The sequence below is a fragment of the Falco punctatus genome, assembly GCF_963210335.1.
Source record: "Falco punctatus genome assembly, chromosome: 8".
In the NCBI taxonomy this organism is placed as follows: Eukaryota; Metazoa; Chordata; class Aves; order Falconiformes; family Falconidae; genus Falco; species Falco punctatus.
Window position 1 is genome coordinate 58514080 of NC_137588.1, and position 23786 is coordinate 58537865.

The 23786-nt window shown below is 54.3% G+C and overlaps 2 protein-coding genes across 3 annotated transcripts in view; one reads left to right on the forward strand and one right to left on the reverse strand.

Annotated features, from left to right (window-relative positions):
• Positions 1–7779, forward strand: part of FAT2 (FAT atypical cadherin 2) — a gene marked incomplete at its 5' end in the record, with an annotated part of 66824 nt that extends 59045 nt beyond the window's left edge. For both annotated transcript variants that reach the window (XM_080399379.1, XM_080399378.1), the window contains one exon: positions 1–7779. In XM_080399379.1, the coding sequence (XP_080255505.1) occupies positions 1–533 (533 nt within the window). In that variant the 3' untranslated portion in view covers positions 534–7779.
• LOC308068569 (proton-coupled amino acid transporter 1-like) overlaps positions 5508–23786 on the reverse strand; it is a 24534-nt gene continuing 6255 nt past the window's right edge. Inside the window, exons 4-11 of the mRNA XM_080399410.1 lie at positions 23474–23562; positions 23141–23236; positions 22335–22419; positions 19765–19983; positions 19421–19519; positions 17798–17964; positions 11459–11628; positions 5508–8369 (exon numbers count right to left, since the gene is read on the reverse strand). Coding sequence (XP_080255536.1) covers positions 8101–8369; positions 11459–11628; positions 17798–17964; positions 19421–19519; positions 19765–19983; positions 22335–22419; positions 23141–23236; positions 23474–23562 — 1194 coding nt within the window. The 3' untranslated portion in view covers positions 5508–8100. The remainder of the gene's footprint in view (positions 8370–11458; positions 11629–17797; positions 17965–19420; positions 19520–19764; positions 19984–22334; positions 22420–23140; positions 23237–23473; positions 23563–23786) is intronic.

A 23786-nucleotide genomic window follows, 5' to 3' on the forward strand; every position in this document is an offset into this window, starting at 1 on the left:
TCTACCCAGCAGAAACAACCTACTGGCCCCCACGGTACCTGTCATCAGATGTCCAGGAATATTCCCACTATGAGATCATTCAAGGTCCCCCTGCATCCTCCTCCCACCCTCCTCTTCCCCCACCACCCCCACCACCCGCAGATTCGGAGCCGGTCGCCCTTTACGGGGGCTTTCCCTTCCCGCTGGACCAGAGCAACAAGCGGGCCCCCATCCCACCCCGCTACAGCAACCAGAACCTGGAGGACTTCTTGCCACTTGGTCCCATGGACATGGGAGCCTCCCAGTGCCAGAACGAATATACGGCCATCAGCTACTACCCAGCCCAGCTGGTGCAGGGCGAGGGCGTCCCGTACCAGCCCGACCCTGGCTATAAGCGGGTGAGCATGCGCCTTAGCGTGGCCCAGCCCTCCTATGCAGACTGCGAGGTGGGCCACCAGCCCAGCATCCGAGCCCAGCCCCTTCCACCCCCCAACTACGAGGGCTCTGACATGGTGGAGAGTGACTACGGGAGCTGCGAGGAGGTGATGTTTTAATGGGGGGCTTGTTCTTGAAATGAGAAGCACATCTCCATGCAGAACAGTGTGCAGGAGGCTGGCACATGCCGCTGAAGGGAGGCTTACATGTGTCTGTCCCCAGCTTGCAGCATCTCCCCCTGCATGGCTGGGTTGTAATTTGGCTGGATCTTCCCCCCCGCTGCCCTCCATGGTGCTCCTGCTGCAAATGGAGGGGAAATGCTCCAGCCACTGCCAGGACACAGAGGATGCTCCTGGGATGCCAGTGACTAACCTGCCTCCTTGCCAAGGGGACTTCCTACGACACCACGCAGGACCACAGCATGCCACCTCCTCCCACCCCGGGCTCCCTGGCCACAGGGATGAGGAGGAGGAGGGCGGCAAGCAGGCATGGCAACAGTTGTGGTGGGAGGAGGTGTGAAAGGACTAGTGATGCACAGCCTGGGAGTGCCCCACGTGGGATAGCAGAGGTTCCCTGCCCCCAGCTCTGGCTCCAAGGGCTTGCATCAAGCCAGCAGTTTGCCCAGTGGAATGGATCAGCTGGTGTAAACCCTCTCCCATGTCTGCTCCCCATCACAGGGAGAGAGATGAGGGAATACAGCTGGTCCCATCAGCACATCTCTCACTTGGCCAATCAAAACTCAAAGGGGGGGAAAAAAAAAAAAAAAGTCCATTTCTATAGAAAAACCAAGCAACAAGCTCAATCACACCGGGAACCACCCACAGACTCAAACCAGCACAGCCAGCAGCAAAGCAAGACCCCTGCCCAGTCGGGCTGCACTCACAGGAGTGAGGGAGACCTTGGCCCGAGGATGCGGGCCCAGACATGTCGTTGTGGCTGCTGCGGTCCCATGCTGAGTGCAGCGGTACGTGGTGCTGTCACTCAGCTGGGGCTCCCCAGCGTGGCCCAGAAAAACTGGGCAGCGCCACGTGACGGGGCACTGAGGCTACCGAGCGTGCGTTTGCCTGTATGTCCGTGTGCTTGGAAATGTATTGTTTCTTCGTGAGAGGTTTTCTTTGGTTGGTTGTTTGATGTAACATTTTTGTCGATTTTTTGAAAGTATTAAAAGAGTTTGGATTTTTTTACTATTACGATCTTATTTGATAACTCAGGGATTCCCTTGTAAATAGGACATCCCTGCCTAGCTCCAGCCAAGGGCAGCCCAGGGAAGGGAATAGCAGCGTATTTTGGACACTAGCACCCCCAGACTCTTGAACCTTCAGAGAAGTACTAAGACAGCAAGTTCAACACACCTCTGAGGATCCTATAATGGCCAGAGGAAGGAGGCAGACCCATGGTAGCAAGGCACTGGGAAAACACGAGCCTACCCTATCTGTTAGGTCAGGAGCAAAGGGGCTAAAAGAACCCAAACCCAAGCCCTGCCTTAATTCCAACCCCCAGCCAAACACACTTGGGGAAAACAGAAATTCATCTCATTCCTGAAAGTAAAGCCATAGCCCTTAAGGAGATCATTATCACCTGGTTAACCTGAACAACAGACCTGACCCAAGCCTATCTGCAGAGGGGTCCCCAGAACACCCAGCACAGGCTCTGTGGGACACAGGAGCCAGCCCCAGCACCCGTAGACCCTGCCTGCAGCCCCACTCCCCTGGCCTGAGCATCATCCCCTGAGCATCAGGGCCACTTGCCACTCCTCCAGCCTCCCCCCAGCCCCCCGAAGCGCTGCCCATTTTACCTCTCAAAGCTCTCGTGCACTTTGGCAATTATTTTTTTCGCCAAAAGCACCAGGCTTGTCACCGCTGTCACTCCCACACGCACGCCAGGCAGCCTCCTGTGGAAGGGCTTGACATCAACTGGAGAGCAGGATCCATCTCAGTTTCCGCAGCAACAGCTGATGACATCACCAAAGTTCAGCAACGCTTTCAGTGATGTCATTAGCTATCACCATGGAGATGGCAGAGGGAGGATAGCAAACTCATGCGGCCCCAGTTCACCTGTTTTTTTGTTGCTCCTAAGAGCAAAGACATGCAAAACATCCTGTTTGCTCATTCTCCCCAGACCAGAATAAAACAGCAGCCATTTCTTTAAATGCTTTTGTTGCATTTTTGCCGCAGCCGCACTAGGAACATACCAGGGTTGTGCCTCAGAGGTTCAGAAGGACCCCTCCATATAGCAGCACTCCCAGGCACCAGTGAAGGGGCATCTCCAAGCCTTAAATACTCACCACAGCTCCCAACATCATCAGTATTACCCTTCCCACCAACTGCTCAGAAAACACTGGCCAGGCACTTATTGACCCAAGCCTCAACCTTCTGGCTTTCTCTCGACTGCTGGGTGCCTTAGTGCTGAACTAGGGGAGGGCACACAAGAAAGGGCACAAACACGGCGAGGCTTGGGATGCGCAAATCGAGACACTTGGCTCAGACAATCAGCAGATGTGAAAAAAACCTGCTATTCATACCCCCTTCTGGGATCAAAATTAGGGAGGGAAGATTGCATTTAGGACACACAGAGATGTTCTTGCTGGACAGCCCAGATGCAAACTGGAACCAGCCCCACAGCCGGCTGGCTCAGCTCCTGAGTTACTCTGAGGTTTGCAAGGGAATACAGCCTCCCCCTTTGAGAGCCAGCTCTGTTCGGCAGAAATCAGTCCCTACCTGGATTAGGACTGATGTTTTAGGTTTTTGGTTTTACTTTGCAAATCCCTCTCAACACCTTCATCCTGAAACAGCACAATCCCTGCACATCAATTTGAGCACAGCATTTCTAAACTTAGACATAGCGAGCTGTGTGGAGAAACACAGGGGAGATCCTGGGGTAGGTCTGAGAGTAAAAAGAGCTGGTTTTGTAATTACAAGAGTTGCATCAGACTGGAGAAGGTTGGACAAGACACCTCCCAAGGTCTCTGCCAGCCTCAATTACCCTACAACCCTGAAGAACTGTGTAGGCAGAGCACAGTGACATCTCTCCTGGCCCCAGGACCGGGGCTGCCCCTGGGCAGGAGCAGCACAAGCAGCACGAGAAGGGAAACCCACCAGCACAGCGCACAGCTCCAAACCCCCAGTCTGACCACACAACACTTATGCTACCCCAGCAGCTCAGGCTGCAAATCCTGTCACCAGCTCCATGTCCCAAACCATGGACTCACCCTGCTCCACACGACACCCCAGGGGTACCATAACATCCCACCTGCTGGCTCCAGGGCGGTCATCACACAGGAAGGCTGCAAAGGGAAGAGCAGGGGAACCTCCCTCTGCCCGAGCTGCCAGCTGCAGGACAAGCATCACCTGGCACAGCCAGACATCCCACCACAGCTGGGATTAATCCCAAATTAAAGCCAGGGGAGAAGCACTTGGCTGCACTCGTGCAGGTCCCCAACTCAGCTTTCCTCTGCTGGGATGGGCTTGTGCGCTTTGCAGTTCCCTGTAGCTATTTTTAATAAAATTCTAAATGCAGACAGGTCTCCACAGCAGGCTCATCCCCCTGTATGCTGACGGGACATTGCAAAGAGCGGGTTGTTGTTCCCAGGCTTGCTGGGGGAACACCAAAGGAAAAGATGAGGTTCGTCTGCTCTGCCCCTGTCTTGTGCTCATAAACCCCAGGTTTGTGCCTTTGCTCTCCAGCAGTTTCAGCAGAGCAGGATGGCACGAGCCCTGGCACCAGTGGTATCACAGCAGGGACCCACCACTGCTGCAGGGTCTGGGCAGGTTTCCGAGGGGTGGCCAGGCTGCACCCCGCCAGCTCCCACCATTGCTTCAAGAGTGCCAGTTTCTCACCGACACGCACTTTTTTCCCCATAAGGTGAACCCAAATTGTTCTTCCCAGCATCAGAAGGAGCGCAAATAATAGAGATGATCCTTCCATTTAGACTTTTTAACTGCCTGGGGTCACCTTGGCTGGCAGCCACAGCACAGGGGAGGGCAAGGGCAATGGAGATAGAGATGATGCTTTGCTGACTGATACCTGGAAAGGGGCAGCCTCAGCAAAGCTCCTTCACGGAACTGGCGCAGCCCTGCAGCACTCAACCCTTGGAAGAAAGGATGGCTGTGGATCTGGCCATGGTGATGCTCCATGGCCAGAAATATGCCAGCCACCAAGCACCGCCTGTGCTCAGCCACTCCATCTGCCCTGGGGTTCATGTGGCCTTGGATCCCCCTCTGGGGACCACACTCCCCATCCACCTGCAGCCTTTATGGAGACCTTTCTGCCACAGCTTTGAGAGAGAACCTTTTTTTAGCACTGATTTCCCAAACAGCCCCACAAATGACACACTGCATTGGCATGAATTATTCAGCAGCGTGAGGATAAGCTGCAGTGATGTTGGCGTGGTGCCTGGCCATCTCAGAGCGTGGGCTGGTATTTGCTCCTTTGATCTCTCAAGCAGATCAGCAGCAGCTCTGCATCCACCTTGCTACTACCATCAGCATATGCCAAGCTCTTTTTTTCAGCTGCAGCCCCACTTTCAGCATAAACCAGACTGTTGGGTCCCAGGACACAGCCAAGAAGCCAAGGTGCAGCTTTTGGTGGGGCAGAGAAAAGAGCCAAGCCCAGCAAGCCCCTAAAGGCTCTGCCCACAGCCTGCTTGCACAAATGCATTCAGAAGAAAAATTACAATTTTCAGAGCAGCAAAGCCGAAACACTTTCATTTCAAAATCCTCAGTAGAAAGGGAAATCTTGTCTGCTGCTGCAGGAGTGGGAAAGGCAGAGGGTCTGGCCCTGGCTGCCTGCTGGGCTCCAGGTCTCATGCTCTCCCACAGATGCTCCCTCCTCCCCAAGCCCTTCTACTTGGGTGGTATATTTGTGGAAAGAAGAAAGAAAAAAAAAAAGGGGGGGAGGAACAAGAAGAAAAAAAGAAAAAAAAGGAGAGATGAATCCTAAAAGATGTAGCATATCCACTGGCATTAACGCCACACTGCTGCACCATGCAGCCCAGCACAGCACAGTCCCCCTCGGAGAACCTCAGACCTGCCCCACACCTGGCCCAGACCCTGCCCAGGTAGTTTTACACTTGCCTCATAGAAGAGAGACCCCCATCTTTTCACATAAAAAATAGATTGTATTTATTGATTAAAATACATGATTCAAGTGCAGCACCAGCTCTTCCACTGGGCAGCAACACACACCGTACGCTGACAACATCCATAGGCACAAGACATGTACAGTAATCATTTCTATATTTACACAGACCATTTCCTTGGTTATAGAGCAGCCTATGATACGCAAGTGTCAAGTCTTTGTGTCCATCAGGTCCTGTGTCAGGTCCTCCTGGCTGGGCAGAGCCCCTCATGCCACGTGCCACACTGACATGCCTGGCCCCACCTCTGAACACCCCCTGCTCAGCCTGATAAAAGTGAGGAACTGCAAAAAAATGTTTAATGCTGCTGTGATATCCCAGTCTCCTTGGAAATGAGGTCTTCACCACTGATTGCAGCGAGTTTGATGCTAGCAGCCCTGCCAGCAAACCCGCTGATGCTCAGTGCCAGGCTGGGGACATGCCCTGGCACACAGCTGGCCCCCGAAATGTGGCCAGCCTTCTCATGGGGTACTGACAGCTGGGGCCAGCATCAGGCGTCCCCTGCTCCTTGCAGCACACCTTCCTCTGCCAGGGGTGACATTCTGCACTCAAACCCAACCCCCAACAGCCACGCTGGGGTCAGTACACAGCGACGGACATGAATATTGCACTTTTCCCATCTGCAGTGTGCCCTGGAGCCCTCTCCCAGACCTGGGTGTTTGCTCTCTATCCTTCCTGGGTCCTCCAGATGGAGGATTTGAATCAAAGCTTTGCGCTGCTCATGACCAAGCGATGCCGGAGCGTGCAGAAACCTTCACCAGCACAGACTTGGAGGAGACAAGGTGAGCCCCAAGAGACACGGCAAGCAGGGGAGAGGCTGGAAAGGAGCAGTGACGCGGCACAGACTGACCCCGGACCTGGCCGTGGCTCCATGTGCCAGCATGGGGCACCCAAAGCAGAGTCAGCAAAGGGCACACAGTGCAAGACACAAACACTACACATCGAGGAGGCAGACTGCAAGGGCACCACTCTGCACAGCTTTCTCCTCCCAGAAGCAGGTCAAACACCAAAAATAACCCCAAGTCTCACTCATCCTCCATCAAAGATGGAAACACAGCCCGTTGGTGCTACATTCACAGCCCTCTCCCACCATCACCAGCAGCCTTTGCCCACCCCCATGGAGACACGGATGCGGCGGGATGTAGTGATAAAAGCTCTCCAAAGGAAGCTGCTGTGCTGCGGGCGCTTGGGAGATGCTGCATTAGCAAGGAGGAGTTCAGCCCAGACGGGGTTGCAGCAGGGTGGCTCAGTCAGAACCTTTTTGAACCACTACGAAAAGACATCCCATGGAGGATGCGTTTGCTCTCTTACCTTAAAAAAAAACACAACCAGCAGAAACTCAAGGAAACTCTCTAGGGAGGAAGGTGGGCTCGCTGAGAGGAAGGAAAGCAGCAGCACAACAGGGATCTTCCCCCCCTGGCATGCTCCAGCCACAACACAACAAGCAACACAAGCACAAGAAGCACCAGAATGCTGCATCCTACCAGAGAACAGGTGAGGTGGAGGCAGAGGATGCAGAGGGAGTGGGACCAGGAGAGGAAGGGTTAAAAAAAATATTATTATGGAGTCTTTGTGTGTGATTTGACATTCAGTATTGGCTTGTAGATGCAGCCAGAGCGTGCCGGTGCCAGCTTGGGCACTGTAAACAAGGCAATGTATTTTTGCGGCATGAGGGCAGCACTTTGTGACCCTTGGGGACACCCCAACCCGCACAGGGAGAGGGCTCCCAGCCGAAGGCAACCAGCTCAGACCCTCGTTATGGCACAGCCCATTTGCTCTCCACATGCCTCAGTTTTCTAATGCTTCTAAAAGCGTTAGGTTTGTGCGCTAGATGGGGAATAAGAAATGTCACTACTAAAAACATGGGCCAGGGTTCAGCAAACCCTCCCAGGCCAGGGAGGTGCTGTGCCTGGTGCCCAGCTCCAAGCCCTGCTCAGCCCCTGAGGCAGCTGGAAACAGCTGGAGCACGGCAGGAGCCAATGTCCATGGGAGAGCTGGGGGCCCCGGGATGCTCCACACCTCGGGCTCTGCCCACTCTCCCCACAAGGCTGGGGTGAGGAGGCAGCTCCGCGCTCTCCAACCCGAGCTGAGGTTTCTCTGTTGCTGTAAAAATAAAGTGCTGAGGGGAGAAAAAATAAACTGGCACAAAAAAGAGCAGTCCCTGTTCCCCACCCTGACTGAAGGGATGGAGGAAATACAGAAAGGTTGGGGTTTAAAAAAAGAAAATAAAATCAAGATCTACATCCCCAGGAGTCCTCACGTCTCAAAGTGACTATTTACAGAGGTGCCGAGGGGGCTGTTTTGCTGTATCACCTGCCCAAAAAGCCCCAGGGAAGGCACTGCCCCAGCCTGGATCCCACCTCCCCAGCTGGAGCCCAGCACGGGGCCCTGCTGCAGATGGGTGGCCGCGATGGTGGGCAGCCCCGTCCTCTCGCAGACCAAACCCACCATGTTTCCCAAGAGGAAAGAGATCGCTCCCAGGAGACCAGCAGCGCCCGGTGACTGTGTCCCCCAGCATGGCACCTGGAGGGGCTGGCGGGGCAGGGGGACCATCACTGCACCACGGCACTGGTGGCGTTCACAACTGCGGGGACAGGTGCTGCCAGCTCCACCAGCGCTGCGTACGTCCCCACCGCGAAGCCCACGAAGCCAAAGAGGCTGATGACAACGTCCTTGGCAATGACGAGGGGGTGCATGCCTTCTGTATAGTAGGTGGCAATCTCCAGCAGCGGGGGGAAGATGAGAGCCAGGGCGCTGCTGCTGATGGAGCCCACCAGCGAGATGACGATGTCCAGGCGTGGGATGAGGATGGCCAGCACACCTGGAGAAGGAGCAGACACCATGTTAGTGCTGCCAGCTCCCAGACAGCAGAGACCCTCCCTCCCCGAGTCAAAGCAAGCAAAGACCCACACAGGGATGCCATCTGCTCAAATCATACCCCTGCCCTTTTCCCTGACACAACAGCTTTGAAGACATGGATGCATATTTTTCCGGAAACTCCTCCTCAACAAGCAATTAAGCTGTGGCATTGACCTAACGCAGGGCGGCACGCAGACCAAACCCTTTCTGCCACCCTGGGCAGCACCACAGTGAGCTCCAGGGCTGAGCGGGACGGGCGCCCCAGCAAACAGATGCCGCTGGCAGAAGAGCGGGTGCCAGCATCCCCAGCCCCCCTCATGAGAGCCAGCACTCCTGCTCCCCACACCTGGGGAGCTGTAAAGCCTCAGAAACCCCATAAAAGCAGGAGATGGGAGGAAAAAGCCGTCTCCCCCCACCCCGACTAAACCCGTGCGGTTTGCATGCGTTTAGTGCTGCTCCAGCAGCAGAGCGCCTGCAGCGCTGCCCAGGGGAGAACATTTGTTAGGTAAAAACTGCAGCCAAGGAAAATCCCCCTGGGAGACTTCTGACAGCTCATGCTTAGCAGCGCGAACTCTGGCATATTCCTGCTCCCCCTCCTCCTGCCTGGGACCAGGGAAGGATGGGGGGATGGTGCCTTCTCCTTCCAACAAGCCCACAGCCATCAGCACCTCTGGGCTGCTTTCAGGGTACCGCAGTGTCGGCACTTGATGACCCTTTATTTTAGATCTGCTCCCCAAGGTCCTGTTTTGCAACTGGGAGCAGCACTCCTCGCCACACTCACATACTGAGCAAGCTCCCCATCCACGGCAAGCTCAGTCAAAGAAAACCTGAGAAAAAGGCAACCGGAGCTTTGCATGACAGAAGAGCATCCTCTGCAAGCAAAGCAGCCTTCAGCTCTTAATCAAAGCGACCAAGAGAAATAAACTGGTTCATTGCTTTGAAAGCTCTGTTTAGAAATAGGAGACACCTAAAACCATAGCAGCTACAGCCTTGGTGGAAAAGGGACATCTCAGGGGTCCTTACCAGAGGGATTTGTTCACTCCCTGGCACTCAGCTACAGGCAAGAGAGGCTGGTGGAGCCTCCCTGAGCCGAAGATCCCCCATGGCACCACAGGAGACAGAAGGCTTGGGAGAGTGACAGCAGGCAAAACACAAACAGGAGGTGCTCCTGCACATCACCGCCACCCCAGCCCTGCCGTCACCTGGATCAGCCTAGAGACAAACCACCCCTCCGCCACAGGGAACAGCAGCAAAGTCCCTGCTGAGCTGACCCGGAGGAAGTCTATCCCAGATCAAAGGAGAATTCTGGCAGGTCTCTGCTGCAAGCAGCAACACTGCTCCAGCAGCGTGTGGGGAAAGCAGAGCTGCCGACCACCAACAGCATCCTCAGCCCACCCCACACCGCTCTTTGGACTCAAAGTAAACAAAATTAACCCCCCTCTAAAACAAGCAGAACCGAAGCACCAGCTGCAGTCCTCAGCCTCCAGGGGCAACGGTCGTGCTTTCCACAAGTATTAATTCAAAGGGGGTTTAAGTGTGCTGGTTTTGAAGTCTGAGCTTAAAAAACACCCATACACCAAATCGCATCCTCTCTTTGGAAGCCAAAGCCATGATGCAGACTTGTTCTGCAGCCACAAAATCACCTGATGAATATTCATGCAACCCCCTAATTGCTTTTATCCTCGCCAACAGCCACAGCAATCTCTTACACAGAAGGGTAAGGGGAGGAGATACAAAGGGACCAGCATCCTTCCACCAACATCTACACAGAAGGGTAAGGGGAGGAGGTACAAAGGGACCAGCATCCTTCCACCAACACGGTCGCTGCCTCTCTACCACCAAACGGAAGGGTATAGCCACTGACGGTGCCTAAAGCCATCCCATCACTCCAAGCCTTCGTTTCCCTGGCCAGGCACACCCCAACACCCTCCAGGAGAGGCTCCCACTCCGCGTGGCAAGATTTCATCCCCGCACCATCCCTCCAGCTGCAGGCATCGAGGCAGATCGTGCTTCAGGAACTCAGCACAGAGAAGGTGGGGCTTTGCCCACCTCTGTTAACGGAGCGCCTCTGGCCCACCATTACCGAGAGCCCAGAAACCAGCAGCACCCTGCTCTCAGCTCCACCACCCTCGAGTGAGCACTACACTCCCCTCAAACCCAAACCAAAGCCAGCTGGGACACAGGGCCAGGTCCCCGACGCTCAACCCTGGTGCATCAGCAGCATCAAGCCATGGAGTAAAGCTCTTTTTCAACAGATGACGCCAGGGAGTTCAGTCAAGCGTCTCAGCTGTGCTGACAGCAGCAAGGTTCCAACAAGTCAGGATCCCACACAATTGCTCCCCACCTTTCCCCAGAGGCCCACCAGGCTCGATCCCAGCAGCCTGCTCCACCACAGCCTCACTGCAGGCACCAACCACTGCCAAGGGAAAGGGACCCTGCAGCACGCTCCGCACTCCAGCGGCCTGCCACGGGCACCCTGGGGCTTGGTTACGGGTCATGTACCATTGTCAGCTGTCTTCTGCTGTGCTACGTGCTGCAATGAACGTGTCTGCACAAGGACACCCACTCCCTCGCAGCCGGCGACCCCTGTGCAGCCGCACCCCTGTCACGCGGGCACGAGGAGCCTGGCTGCACGCTGCCTACAGAAAACAGCCCCTGGACGGGCTCTCCTGGCACCGGACCAGGTGCTGGAGTGTTTCATGCAAAGCCCGACGAGACTTGAAGGCCTCCAAAAGTGCCATCACAGGGATTCCAAGTGCAAGGCTCCCCAGGGATCCGCCACCTCCAAATGACGTGGGAAGTTCACTACGCCACTGAGAAGACCAGTCCCATACAGAAGGTGCAGAGGACCACTGCTGCTGCTCCTTGGAGGCCACCTGGGCCTACTGGCTTGCATTAGCAAGGTCCAGGAGACTCCCCACTGCGAGGGCTTTAGCAGCTGGGCCAGAGGCAGCAAGGCGAGGGGCGAAGGCTCTCAGCACCACCAGCCCACAGCAGGACGGAGGTGCCACGTTCTCGAAGGGGAGCTCAGACAAGCTGCTTTCTACTCACAGGTCACGCTGACCAGGGCCACCCTGAGAAGCAGGTTGACCAGCAGGCCCCAGCGCTCCGACACCCGGGCAACCAGGGGAGGGATGACAATCTCAGCAGGCACGTAGAACTGCACGGCGTACGTGAAGAAAATCCCAAAGGAGAAGAGCAGCTTGACGGCTTGGTACAGCCTGCAAACAAGAAAGAGAGACCGTGAGACACGCTCTTGCTCCAGCCCCCGTGGCACCAACAGCAGAAAGAAGAAGGGGAACACTCTAAGGACTTTTCTGTGCCAGTGGTCTCCCCTCTTGAACACTCTCCTGGAAAATTAAGGGTGACGCATTCAATCCACAGAGAACTTCCTTGGCCAAGAGACGCAAGGAGACAGTGCAACCTCCAAGCCACAGCACCGTATACCCCTACACCCAACCAGAGGCTATAGTCCAGGCTTTGCATAAGGAATCATCAGGCCAGGACTTGGGCCAGCAGCCTCTCAAGTGCTGCTGCCCCTTGGGAAAAACTCAGGGGCACAGATACTGAGAGCTATTTGGAAAAAACAAAACAAAACAAAAAAAAAAACAGCCACCAAAACCAACAAACCACTGTCCCACTCCTAACTGGTTCAAAGGCACAGGGAAGGCTGAGATCTCCTTGGCCAACAGACCAAGGAGACTTGTTCCTCGTTCCTTGACAAGTTAAGGCACCTACCTACATTTCTAGACGCTCACGTGTGCCACACTGCCCTTGGCTGCACGAAGTCCTCCAGGTTCTTTGCTCCCTATGTAGGGATACAGGCTCCATGCCTCCCTCTCCACTTGATCAGGCTGGGCTCTGCAAGGTCTGCAGTCGCACAGGGTGACCTCCTTCACGACTGCACCCCACAGACAACACCCAAATACCCACCAGCACTGGTACTGCCAAGAGCCTGCAGTCCTGACTTTTGGCCAGTGACTCAGAATGAAGTTGCATCCATCACCTATCCCCAGAGGTTCCTCATCTCGACCCTTCATTAACAAAATCCAGCCCCTGATCTGAAGGAAGAAAACCCCCTCCTTTTTTTGCAATTCGTCACCAGCGGGATTTTATTCTCCGTCTTAAAACAGGAGATGAATAATATCTCCAAAAAAGCTTATCAGCTGCAGCCATGGATATTTCACAGATTACAATTACTGCTTGGCTTCTGAGGAGGGGAAAGAGGACAGCACCGCTGGGATAAGTCTGGGCTTATAAAACAAGTGTGATGCAAACGTCGCCACCGCCACCTGCAACTGAACCTCCTCCATAAAACGAAAAAGAGCAGCTATTTTTGGAATGCTACATAATATATGTTTGGGGGGAAGACAGTTAAAGGAGCGGTTTGGGCTGAGTGGAAGGCAGGCAGAGGGCAGACAGGCTGCAAACAGCACCTTAAGCTCACCCCAAGTTGGATGTCACCATGTCCCAGACCCTACAGCAATGCAGGGAGGGGCGAGCGTGGCTGCAGGAGGGAGCCTGTCACAGGTGACCAAAAAGCCACCTCCCAGCCCCACCTGTGCCCTCAGCTCCCCAGCAGCAGAAAGAGCCTCTCTGAAGAGAGGTGATACCCAGTTATATCGCATACAGTCCTACCCATTCCCCAGCTCAAGACATGCTGACCAAGCAGGAAACGCGGGTCCTGGCCATCCCACTTGGGCAAATATGAAGTAGATCCAAGCTGAGGAATTTAGCTGGCTCCTCCTGCCTTCTTATATCCCTTTACCACCTTCGGACCCAAGCCAGTGCCCCTCTGTATGTTGGCTCTCGGGATCCAGCTGCTCCAACAGCAGCCTCAAACCAGAGAAGCCCAAGTATCCGCACACAAGACAACTTTGAACACTAGTGGCAGAGTCTGGTGGAGTCAAACATTTCCCACAATCGCAGGGGATGGAGTAAGTGGTCACCTAAGCGAATGGGACGTTCTGCAAGTCCACGGGACCAGATCCGATCCATTCAAGGTTGTGGCCAACATCAGCCTTACGACACTTTATCATCTTTATAAGAGCAGAGTGACCAGGGAGAGGTCCCACCACCTGGGAAGAAGTATCGTATCCACCTTCAAGAAGGATGAGGGAAGCTACAGGCTAATCAGCCTCACCTCAGTCTCCAGAAAAGGATGGGCTAAGTCCCCCTGACATACATTTCCAGGTACATGTTGGACAGAGTGAACAGCCAGCAGTTATTTGCTGGGGGAAGTCATGGAAATATCCTCATTGGTGACCTGGATGAACTCTCAGCAACCCAGAGTATGCTCTCAGCAAGTTCCTAACAAGACCAAATTGGAGGGAATGGGTGACACACCTCGGAGCAGGACCTAAACAACACGATGGCACGGGCAAAGTTCAAACACAAACACAAAATCCCACACATGGGAAGGGCTGGGACCCAGCTTCCCGTCCAGCCAGGAGAACAGGACCTGGAGGTTTCGGTGGGCAGCAAACTGAACATGAGCCAGCAGCAGGACCTTGCGGTGAGTAAGGTCAATCACATACCGGCCTGTGTTAGCAAAAGCAAAGCCAGCAGGTTAAGGGTAAGGATTACTCTCTTGTCTGGGGCTTGGGAAGCTGCACCTTTAGTATTGTGTCCAGTCTTGAGACTCGCAGGAAAGGACAGACATTGACCTACCAGAAGAAGTTAAGTGGAGGCTACTAAGATAGCTGAGGCTGGAGCACATGGAGCACAAGGCAGGCTGAGACCTGGGCTTGTTCAGCATGAAGAGAAGGTTAAAGGGGATGTTATTACTGTCTTCAGCTACCTAATAGGAGGGCATGGAGAAGACCAAGACAGGCTTTTCTTGGAGTTGCACAGCAAAAGGACCAGGGGCAATGGGGTAGAGCTGCATCCCAAAAGGGTAGTTAAGCACCAGAACAAGGGTCTGGAGAGGTAAGGAACCTCCCTCCTTACTGATATTCAAAATTTAAGTTGGCCCTGCTTTGAGCTGAACCTGATGATCTCACGATGCCCTCTTCAGCCTCAACTACCCTGTGATTCCACAAGCAGACTAAAGACAAAGCCACCACCAAGAGTCCAGAGTGCACCCGCTCAGCCACACGTGACTTGAGTGCACGGTAGCCTTGAGCCACCTACTCCACAGCCTGCATATCTTATCTCCGTATTTTCAGATAAGCAAGGCTGTAAAGCCATAAAGTGCTCCAGGACAATCCACGATTAAAAGATGTTATTAAAAAAGATACAGAAGAACATTGGGTATCAATCCTGCTAAGGTCAGGAACCAGGACAACGAGCTCAAAGGGCATTTTAAACACCAAGAAAAGAAAAAGCTCAAGCACTAGCCTTGATCCACAGAAAAGACAGGCTCATGCAGGGCCCCGGAGAGGCACTGCTCTGCCAACCACAGCAATCACCTCCCCAGCCCAGACAGCCATGCCAGGCCATCCCAACAAGCTGCAAGAAGTGACATACCCTCCCTTGACCGTAAGCCCTGCCATTACCTGCCTCCAACTGGCCATACGCAACCCAACGCCTCCCCCCTCACTACAGCATTTCTTCACTCTTCAGACGGTGCGATGAAGCAACCCTTCCGAGGGTGCGAGGAGGGATTTCTGCATAGCAGTGCGGTATTTTGGAGGCCGTGGTTAGACCTGGGCATTGGGAACCGACACACTCCTCATTTGAGGAAGCTGCGGTTAGAGAGAAATGAGGCTGGAAAAGTCCTTAGTCATTCTGTAACTCAATTCTGAACACGCTCATCAAATCTGTTCTAGAAACCTCCAGGCAATGGCTACAGCCAAGGAAGGGTGCAGCAGCTCTGCCACAATCCTCGCCTTGTCTCCCACGCTGCAGGCAAACTCCATGACTTCTCACCCACAGCCCTCATAACCAGCTCCTGCAGCCTTTTACTGCCGGGGAGAAAACCCACAGGCAAAGCAGGATGGGCAAAGCACTATTTCAAGAGCAAATCTTCCTCCTTCACATACAGTTTAACGCATGGGAATACAGTGGTCAAGGCTTTAGCCCAAGTATCCCAGCCCTTACTTCGCTTTAGATAACCCATTTCCAAGTCCAATATTTACAGCCTCCATCGAATGTTCTGCCAGGGAACAACACGCACAAACAACCAAGCATTTTGTGTGCTGAGTCACAAGGACCACAGCACGCCTTCCCCAGGCACAGCCCGCAGGAGCCCTGCCACATGCCCAGGCTTCCCCAGGCACTGCTTCCAAAGGGCTATTCTCTTCCCACCATCTGAAAAAATTCAGAGAAGTACTTTGACAGAAAGCACGGACACTACTAGAAACTTGCAATTGAAATAGGATCTTCCTGTAGCCTCACGAGTTACAGAAATCCTATTAACCTCTTCTAAGGCAGCAGCATCCTTTAGATGATCTCCCGCTGAGATCTCCCGCAGAAGCCCCCGGGCAGCATTACAGGTCGGCAGATGTCATTACAGGCTGTGGCATGACCTGGTGCCCTGCAAAGCCCAAGATCTGGATCTGACCTGCTTTCTACCTTCAGGAGAAGCAGCAGCCTTTCATCCCCTCCATACCCCACTTCAGCTCACGGATGGAATTCACGTCTACCGTGCTTGGCACAGTAGGATTCAGACCTCCCTACAACACAGACTCATTTTTACACCAGCCCCATCCCTCCTCGCTGAGAGCGGGGACCTGGCAGAGCTCCCAGCCCCTGCATGGGATGAGACAAGGCTCTTGGCAGGAGCAGGACCTTCTGCCACGGTGCCAACAACATCCAGCAGTTCAGTCACCACACAGATCCAGCATGAATCAAAGTCCATGCACTCAAATCGAAAAAAAAAAAACACATAGCGATAATTAAAGCAAAAACAGGCTCTATTTTTTTAAAATCTTTGCTTTCTCCAGAGCCCCAGCTGCGCCACTTTACAAGGTCAGCATGGGGAAGCCCACCGGCGACTGAAATTTCGAGTCCAGCCCAAATCCACTTCAGCAGTGGGGAAGAGGCAGCAAGCCACGCTGTGCCATTTTGGGCAGCTGCTAATAGAGAAGACGGGCTGGGGAAGGGGACAGGCACCCCCAGCTCCAATTCTCACCCTCGTCTCCTGCGGGATTTCAAGCCAGCAGAGACACCAAAGAGAAACCGTTGAACTTCAGAGGGCGCGTAGGCAACCCCAGAGAAGCTGCGCAGCCGCAGGATGACTTTCCAAGAAGCTTCAAGGCACCAAAGCCAACCCTCAGCCACGGCTCCGCACCAAGCGCGGGAGGTGCTGCCCTGCAAGCGGTACCTCTGCCGTACGCAGAGAGGAGCTTCTCGCCAGCTCCTCCTGGCCTGTCAGCACCACGTCCTGCCACACAGGCACCTCAAAGCTGTGTCGTAAGAAACAGCAGAGATGGGTTTTTTCCAGGACTTTCTCAAATAATCCCAAGTGGAGCAAGCTGGAAAAGGCATTTGTTCTCAATGTTCTCAGTGCTTACGTGCTTCACACTTCTTGCCCCAAAGGCAAGAGAAACAGCTTGCATTTCTCTTCTGGGATGAATACAGAGCTGTGACACTGAGCAACCACTTGCCCCTGGGGACAGACCAGCACGCAGCCCAGCCAGCTGCTGCAACAGCCACCAACGCCGGCAAGAGGAGGAATAACGTCTCCAGGTAAGCCAGTACAGGGTCAGGCCACGTGTATTTCCACAGGGCCCCAGCCAGTGACCAGAGCATCTCAAGAGGCCTTGCCAGATCCCCAAGGAAGACAGACAGGTTTGGGGAGCTGCAGAGCTCAGCCCCCGTGGGAAGGAAGGGGTACATCCCCACGGCACCAGCGCTCGCAGGCAAAGCGTTGGCTCAAGACGAGCTGCATCCAGGCACAACGTGGAGCCCAGGAGTGGGAGTTTGAGCTCCAGGGCTGCAAACAAGGAACGCAGCCCATGTGTGGAGACGTCACATCTCACACCCCTCTGGGACGTCCCAGCTCTGGGTTAGTTTTCCACGCACTTTATTTCAGGCAGAACAGCAGTTTTTGCATGGGATACAAATACAGCCGCGCCGGCGTTGTGTTCAACGTCTGCCAGCCAGAGCACTGCTTAGTCCCCAAAAAGACATCACAAGGCTCCAAGAAAAAGGCAGGAGCTGCACTAACCAGGCAGGGACCACCAGGGACCCCAAGGAAGCAGGCTGACCTGCAGAGCCAAGACCAAGCTCAGACGCAGCAGCGACGAGCCTCTCTCCACCCCATACATCAGACAACCCTCGCCAAGTTCCTTTGGACGGTTCGGCTACGGCAGGGTGTACCCTTCCCCAGGCTCACCCAGATTAGTCCTACAGAGCAACATTCCCTGCTGCCTCCCCTCTCCCGCCTCCATGGTCAGGACCCTCCCTTCCTTACCCCCCAGCCCCCCACCCACCACGAGGACTCACCAGCAGTTGGGCAGGTTGAGCGTTATGCTGGCCTGAATGTTCTCCCCAAAGCGCAGGTACCCCAGGACGCTCAGGCTGATGTACAGAACGGTGACAATGGTCATCCCCACATAGAGGATGACTGGGAACTGCCGAGGGTTCTTCATCTTGTTTTCCAGAGGCAGCACCTGTGAGAGCAGGAGGATGACAATGACAGAGCTGCAGGTTGCCCCCGTTTCTCTATATCACTCAGCCCCAGAAAGCAGGAGGAGCAGCCCCACGGCCAAGCACAGCCCCCCACGCCAGGGACAGGATGGTCACACGTGGAGCCTGGAGAATCCAGCTGAAAAAGCCACTGTGCTGGAGATCTCATTCCTGTGCTCCCATCTGAGACCTTCGTGCTCAGCATGGCAAGTCTTGGGCAGGGTCACCGATGCCCTTGCCTTAACGAAGGGACCTGCTCCCTGCCCTTGACCAGAGCTGGTACCTGGCATCTTGGGGCGATGCCATCCACTCCATACCTTGGTTGCATTACACTCTGCACCCCAGCACAGCACAGCACCATCATGCTACATTGTCTTAAGTTTCCCCAGCAGACCCTAGCAAGACCAAGACACTTTCTCTTCTCCTGCCAAGTTTGTCCAGACAGTTTTCACCCAGACAGGACAATAAAAAAAAAAAAAAAAAAAACAAAAGGAAGGACAGAGGCAAGTCCCTCACCTCTACACTAGTATCACTTGCTTTCAGAAATACAGGGCTTCAGCAAAGATTTTTATAGCTGTCCTTGGGTGGTGGGGATTTCAAGAAGAGACACAGTAGCAGAGCTGGTAAGGAGGCTGGACCAGAAAAGCTTTTATTTGGTTCTCCATCTCCAACTCATGCAAGGAAGGCAGCGTTGGTGCCTTACTGCCAGCAAGAGCCCTCTGCCCGGGGCACAGCATTCAGTAAACATTCCTCCTGTAATGGATTTGGCCCTCTGCAGCCCTGTGTTTACACAGCCAGCTTATATTAAGAGATGAAAACATTTTTCCTCCTTTGAAGGGAGCTCCTGGAAGCAACCCACAACATCTTAGGGAACCATTACGCTCTCCACCCACCCACCCAGCTTTTTTTCACAGACACAGACAGTCTATTTACAGCATCTTGTATGAGAGGCACATGTAAATCCAGCCCCACGCGGCTGCCGAAGGGTGATCTCGGTGCCTCTGCAGCAGAGTAGGAAGGAACAGATCACATTTTTTTATGTCATGCTTTTTGGCCCCCCACTTAGGCAGCCTCAGGATCCAGCCTGCTAACAAGACTGAGGATGACTACTTGTCCACAGGTCATCCAGCAGAGCCCAAGGCAGCTGCCAGTGCAGTTCCCAGCAGAGCCCAATCTACTGCCAGACACAGCCACCTTCAAAGCAGCAACCAGCTCTGAGGTTTGGAGCATGTGCTCTTCCAGCCTCAGATGGAAGCAGCAGGGTTTGACCCAGGAGATAGCCTGGAGGCTAAAGCTAACAGCATCATCCAGAATTTGGGCTACTGTCCGTGAAGTTAATCTGCAAATACAGCTGCAACCGAAGAGCAGGTGCTGCAGCAAGCCCGAGCACGGGCTGAGCACCCTGTGCAGGCAGCCCCTCTGCCACACGCTGAGACTTACCACCCCGATGCCTTCGAAAGCAAAGACTGCAGTGCCAAAAAACAGAGGGTAGGTCTTCCAGGCTGCTGCTAGAGGCAGGTCACTGGCATCAGGAATGTCCTGGAAAAAAGCCCACACAGAGTTCAGATACAAGGAATATGGGGAGGACCCGGCTTGCTCCCATTGCTCCCTGTTGCAGCCCCATGCCACAGGGAAAGCCCTGCGGAGCAGAGGGTAATTACTGCACCCACGGGAATGAGCAGCGCTCCACAGCGTGCGAGCACCCCACTGCCGAGCTCTCTCCACCTGCCAAAAGGCAGGACATCACAGAAATGACAGAGGGAAGCCACACACACGTCACGTACCCTGGTGATGTACTGGTAGATCACAATGAGGCTGACAAGCATGGCCACGTTGGCCAGCAAGGAGAAGATGGACAGGACCTTGAGATTCTGGATGAAGGTAAGCAGCACCACAAAAGGCAGGAGGGAAAGCATGTATAGCCGGGAGTCCATGGTGGGGGTCATGATGACTGTCCTGTTCAAGCTGCAGTCATTGGTGGTCCCATTTGCTGTAGATACGACCTGAGGAAGCACACGAAGGCTTGATGAACCCCGCCACACAGGGCTGAGAGCCACGGATCTTGGCAGCCCATCCCAGGTGGGTCATAATACTACCCCATCAGCTCACTTTCAAACACAGCTTGTCGATTAAAATCAAAGCAACACAGGTTTTCGGGTCATTTCAAAGCAAATCCCCGTTACCTTGCTAGAAGCACGGATGGGATCTGAGCTGAGGCAGAAAAACCTCCCCGAGCCCAGGCTTGCTGAGCACGCAAACCTGGCAGCCGAGCACACCAAGGACAGAGGTTGGGTTGCGCTGTCCATGTGGCCAGTTGAGAAGAAAGAGGCTTTAAGTGCTATTTCCTCAGCGGTCCTTTTCCTCTTGCTGCACCACATTGCAATCAACATCACACACCCCTTCAGTCACCCAGTGGCCTGTTCCCATGCAAGGACATCTGGAAGCTACTGTTGGCCCCCAACTTTGCTTTCTTCACAGGAAATCATCCTTTCCTTGGGGTCTTTCACTCCAAAGGCACTCCAAGCCTTGTGCTCGCCTCTAGAGACAGTTCTGCCCCAGGAACCAGGTGGCTGAGCCATCCCTCCCAAGGGCATAGGCATGCTGTGGATCACCAACACAACCACGATCAAGCTGGTTCGGTTGCCAGGTGCCGTCTGGCCACTGCAGCAAAGGGCTGCCTGCAAATTAATTTCACCTGCTCCAGAGCAAGTCCTGCCCCACAGGAGAGGCTAAAGAGCTTCCACACACATCAGCATCCTCCATGGGAGAGAGCAGCACAGAGCCACACACCCATGGGGCAGCACTGCTCCAGCTCCAGCCTGCCCTGCCTTTCCCCAGCTTGCTCTGAAGCCATTTTTCAAACCAAAGCTCTACCCGGCACAGCAGCGCCTTGCCCAAGGTACCACCTTCACCATAGCTCCCCATCTAACATGCTATTTCCCACCACAAAAAGAAACAAGCAACATTCCCCTCTCCCCAGGCAAAGAATTCCAAAACTGAAGCCAAGAGGTTTCCCAGCTGTGGCCTAAAATGTGTTGGATTTGCAGGTTTTTGCAGATTTCCCTTACGGTTTGAGCCAGCCTTCAGTCTCTGCTGCCAGGGGCCAAGCAGAAAGAATCACAGAATCATTCAGGTTGGAAAAGACCTTCAAGATCATCAAGTCCAACGGTTAACCCCGGACTGCCAAGCCCACCACTGAACCATGCCTCTAAGCACCACATCTAGCCATTTTTTAAATGCCTCCAGGTTTAGTGATTTCACCATGTCCCTGGCCAGCCCATTCCAATGCTTGACCACCCCTTCAGTGAAGAAATTTTTCCTCAAATCCAACCCAAGCCCACCCTGAAACAGCAGCAAGGGGCCATTTGTGGGGAGCAGGGGGCCAGCAGCCGCCCAGCCCTGTGCACGCACCCTGCTTGCTCTGGCTCTCAGAGCTGTTGGCATCAGATCACCGACATTCACCCGTTTACCCCTCCTGGCCATCCCACAGGACAACACAAGGAGAATCTCCCCAGCTGCTGCTCCCAGAGCGGAGGCAGAGCCCACCCATCCTCTGCCGCCCACTAGCAGAGCCCCTCCTTGCTCCCATGGGAGCCACCTCTGGAGCTGATGGGCATCAGGGAAGAGCTGCTAAAGGGCACAGCCACAGTAGTAGCAATCAGACCACTGCGGCAAGAGACGGCAGGAACACAGAGGGGAACAAAGCTGAGCGGTGCCTGCAAGGCACCAAGCTGGTGGAGGCTGGGAATTCATTATTCCCGGTTTCTGGCAGCACGGGAGCCAGCCAAGCAGTTCAGAGTTTCTGTTTATTTCCTCCTGACACCCAGCAGAAGGAAACTCTTTCCCTAAAGATGTAATTAAGCTCCAGAGCCATGAGATGAGGAAAGAAACTGGAATGCAAACAGGTCCAAGAAAGGGGAGAAAAAAAAAAAAAAAAAAAAAAAAAGAGGTTCACAGCAGGTCCTCATATCCATGTTACCATCTACGCAGAGTATCAATAAACCAGGTAACTGAGGTGGGCAAGACATCAAAGGCACAGTCCCCCTGCCGTCACCTCTCTCCTGCCCTCCCTCAACGGCCCCCGCGTCCCCTTACGACACAGGGGAAATTCCAGCACCTCTGCACACACAGCAAAGTCGCAGCAACTCTCAGAAAAACCTGCCCTGTTCAAACAGGAAAACCGACCCTCCGAAATACTTGGGCAGTGGAGCAGTACCTTCCTGAGCAGCATCAACTGTGGAAACCAGAGCTTTACTGGAGAACAGGGCTGTGAAACAGGAGCGAAGAACAGCCCAAGCCCCTCCGCACCCCCTCTTGCCCTCCCCTGGCTCACGGAGGAGGCAGTCAGTCTAACCTGCTTCAGGTTGTCAGCCAGAAAGACGAAGTACACGCAGCAGAATCCCAACTGAGTGATGATCAGGAAAAGTCCCACTACGTGCCTAAAAAAGAAAAAAAGACAGTTTGTTAGCCAGGCCACACAGAAATAAGAGCCCACTGGGGCTGCTCGGGGCGATGCTGCTCTCCCCAGGGGTTCAGGTGTGCGGGTCAGAGCACCCTCAGCTCGCTTCTCCTCGATGATCAGGAGAGAGGACCGTATCTCCATCCAACCTTACAGACCTCAGGCTCCCTGGCCTCCCCCTCCCATCCCCTCCATAGGGTCAGGACCAGCCTCAGGAAAGTCTCCTCCTTGGTTTTAGCACCTCCAGTCTGCTGCTGAATTGTCACAACTGGACACAACGCTCCCCAGGCACAGGAATAGGTGGATTTTCCCAGCATCTGATGTGCAACAAACTGCATGATGCAAGATACCCACAGGGCTGGTAGCGTCCCTAGGAGCAGCCGTTAGACATGCTCACTGCCTAACAAGATGGGTCAGCACCACAGTACACGTTATTTACACCTTTGTTAAGCTGCGGAGGCTTACTTCAATCAATTCCTTTAGTATAAGCCACATCTGACTGGGGACAGGACCGGGTCACAGACCTCAGTGTTACCCCCTGGGGGACACTGGGCACTCATGGTAGGTGAGCCACATAACATTTTACGTCACTTGTGGTCATTTGCCGACACAGCTCAGGGACCAGACAGCTCTTCTGTCCCAGCTGCTGCACACGCTGGGTTTCAAGACAAGTCCCCTGCCTGCAGCGGGGGAACAGGTACCTTCCCCAGATGGCATGTCTCCGCAGCCACGCGCTGGGAGTTGACTCCAGCCCATACATCACAGCACCTCCATAGTCCACAAACTGCTTCTGGAACCTGTCCAGAGAAGAAAGAGAGAAAGGACATCATATCAGCCCTGTCTGCTGGTTCTCAAGGCAAATGATGACATTAATGGGAAAACAGTTCCTGTGGAAAAGCCTAGAAGCGCTTCCCAACTGAGGCTTTGACACGGGCACCTGGCTGCTGGGAAGCTTCAGAAAAACCACCGGGTTTCTGGGGAAGGAAGGAAGAGCTGTAGGAGCAGCAGTGCTGCGCAGGGGAGTTGCTTCTTACCTGTAGCAGAAGTGATGGGCGCACTTCACCAGGATGCCCATGCAGTGCACAGCCACGACTCCCATCACCAGCAGACTCAGAGGACCCAGCTGCGGGGGAAGAGAGGGAGCAGGCTGCACTCTGATGGCCAGAGGCAGAGCTGCACCGTAGGTTTTGCTCCCAGACAAAACTTCACGGGCTCGGTGAGCTGAAACACGGCTGTAGGCTGAACCACAGCTCAGGTGCTGCTCCCAGGAACCAGCCCCCCAGGACTAAGAAACCTGACAGAGCCACGAGCCTGGCAGGAACGATGCAAACGCAGCACGTTGGGGCA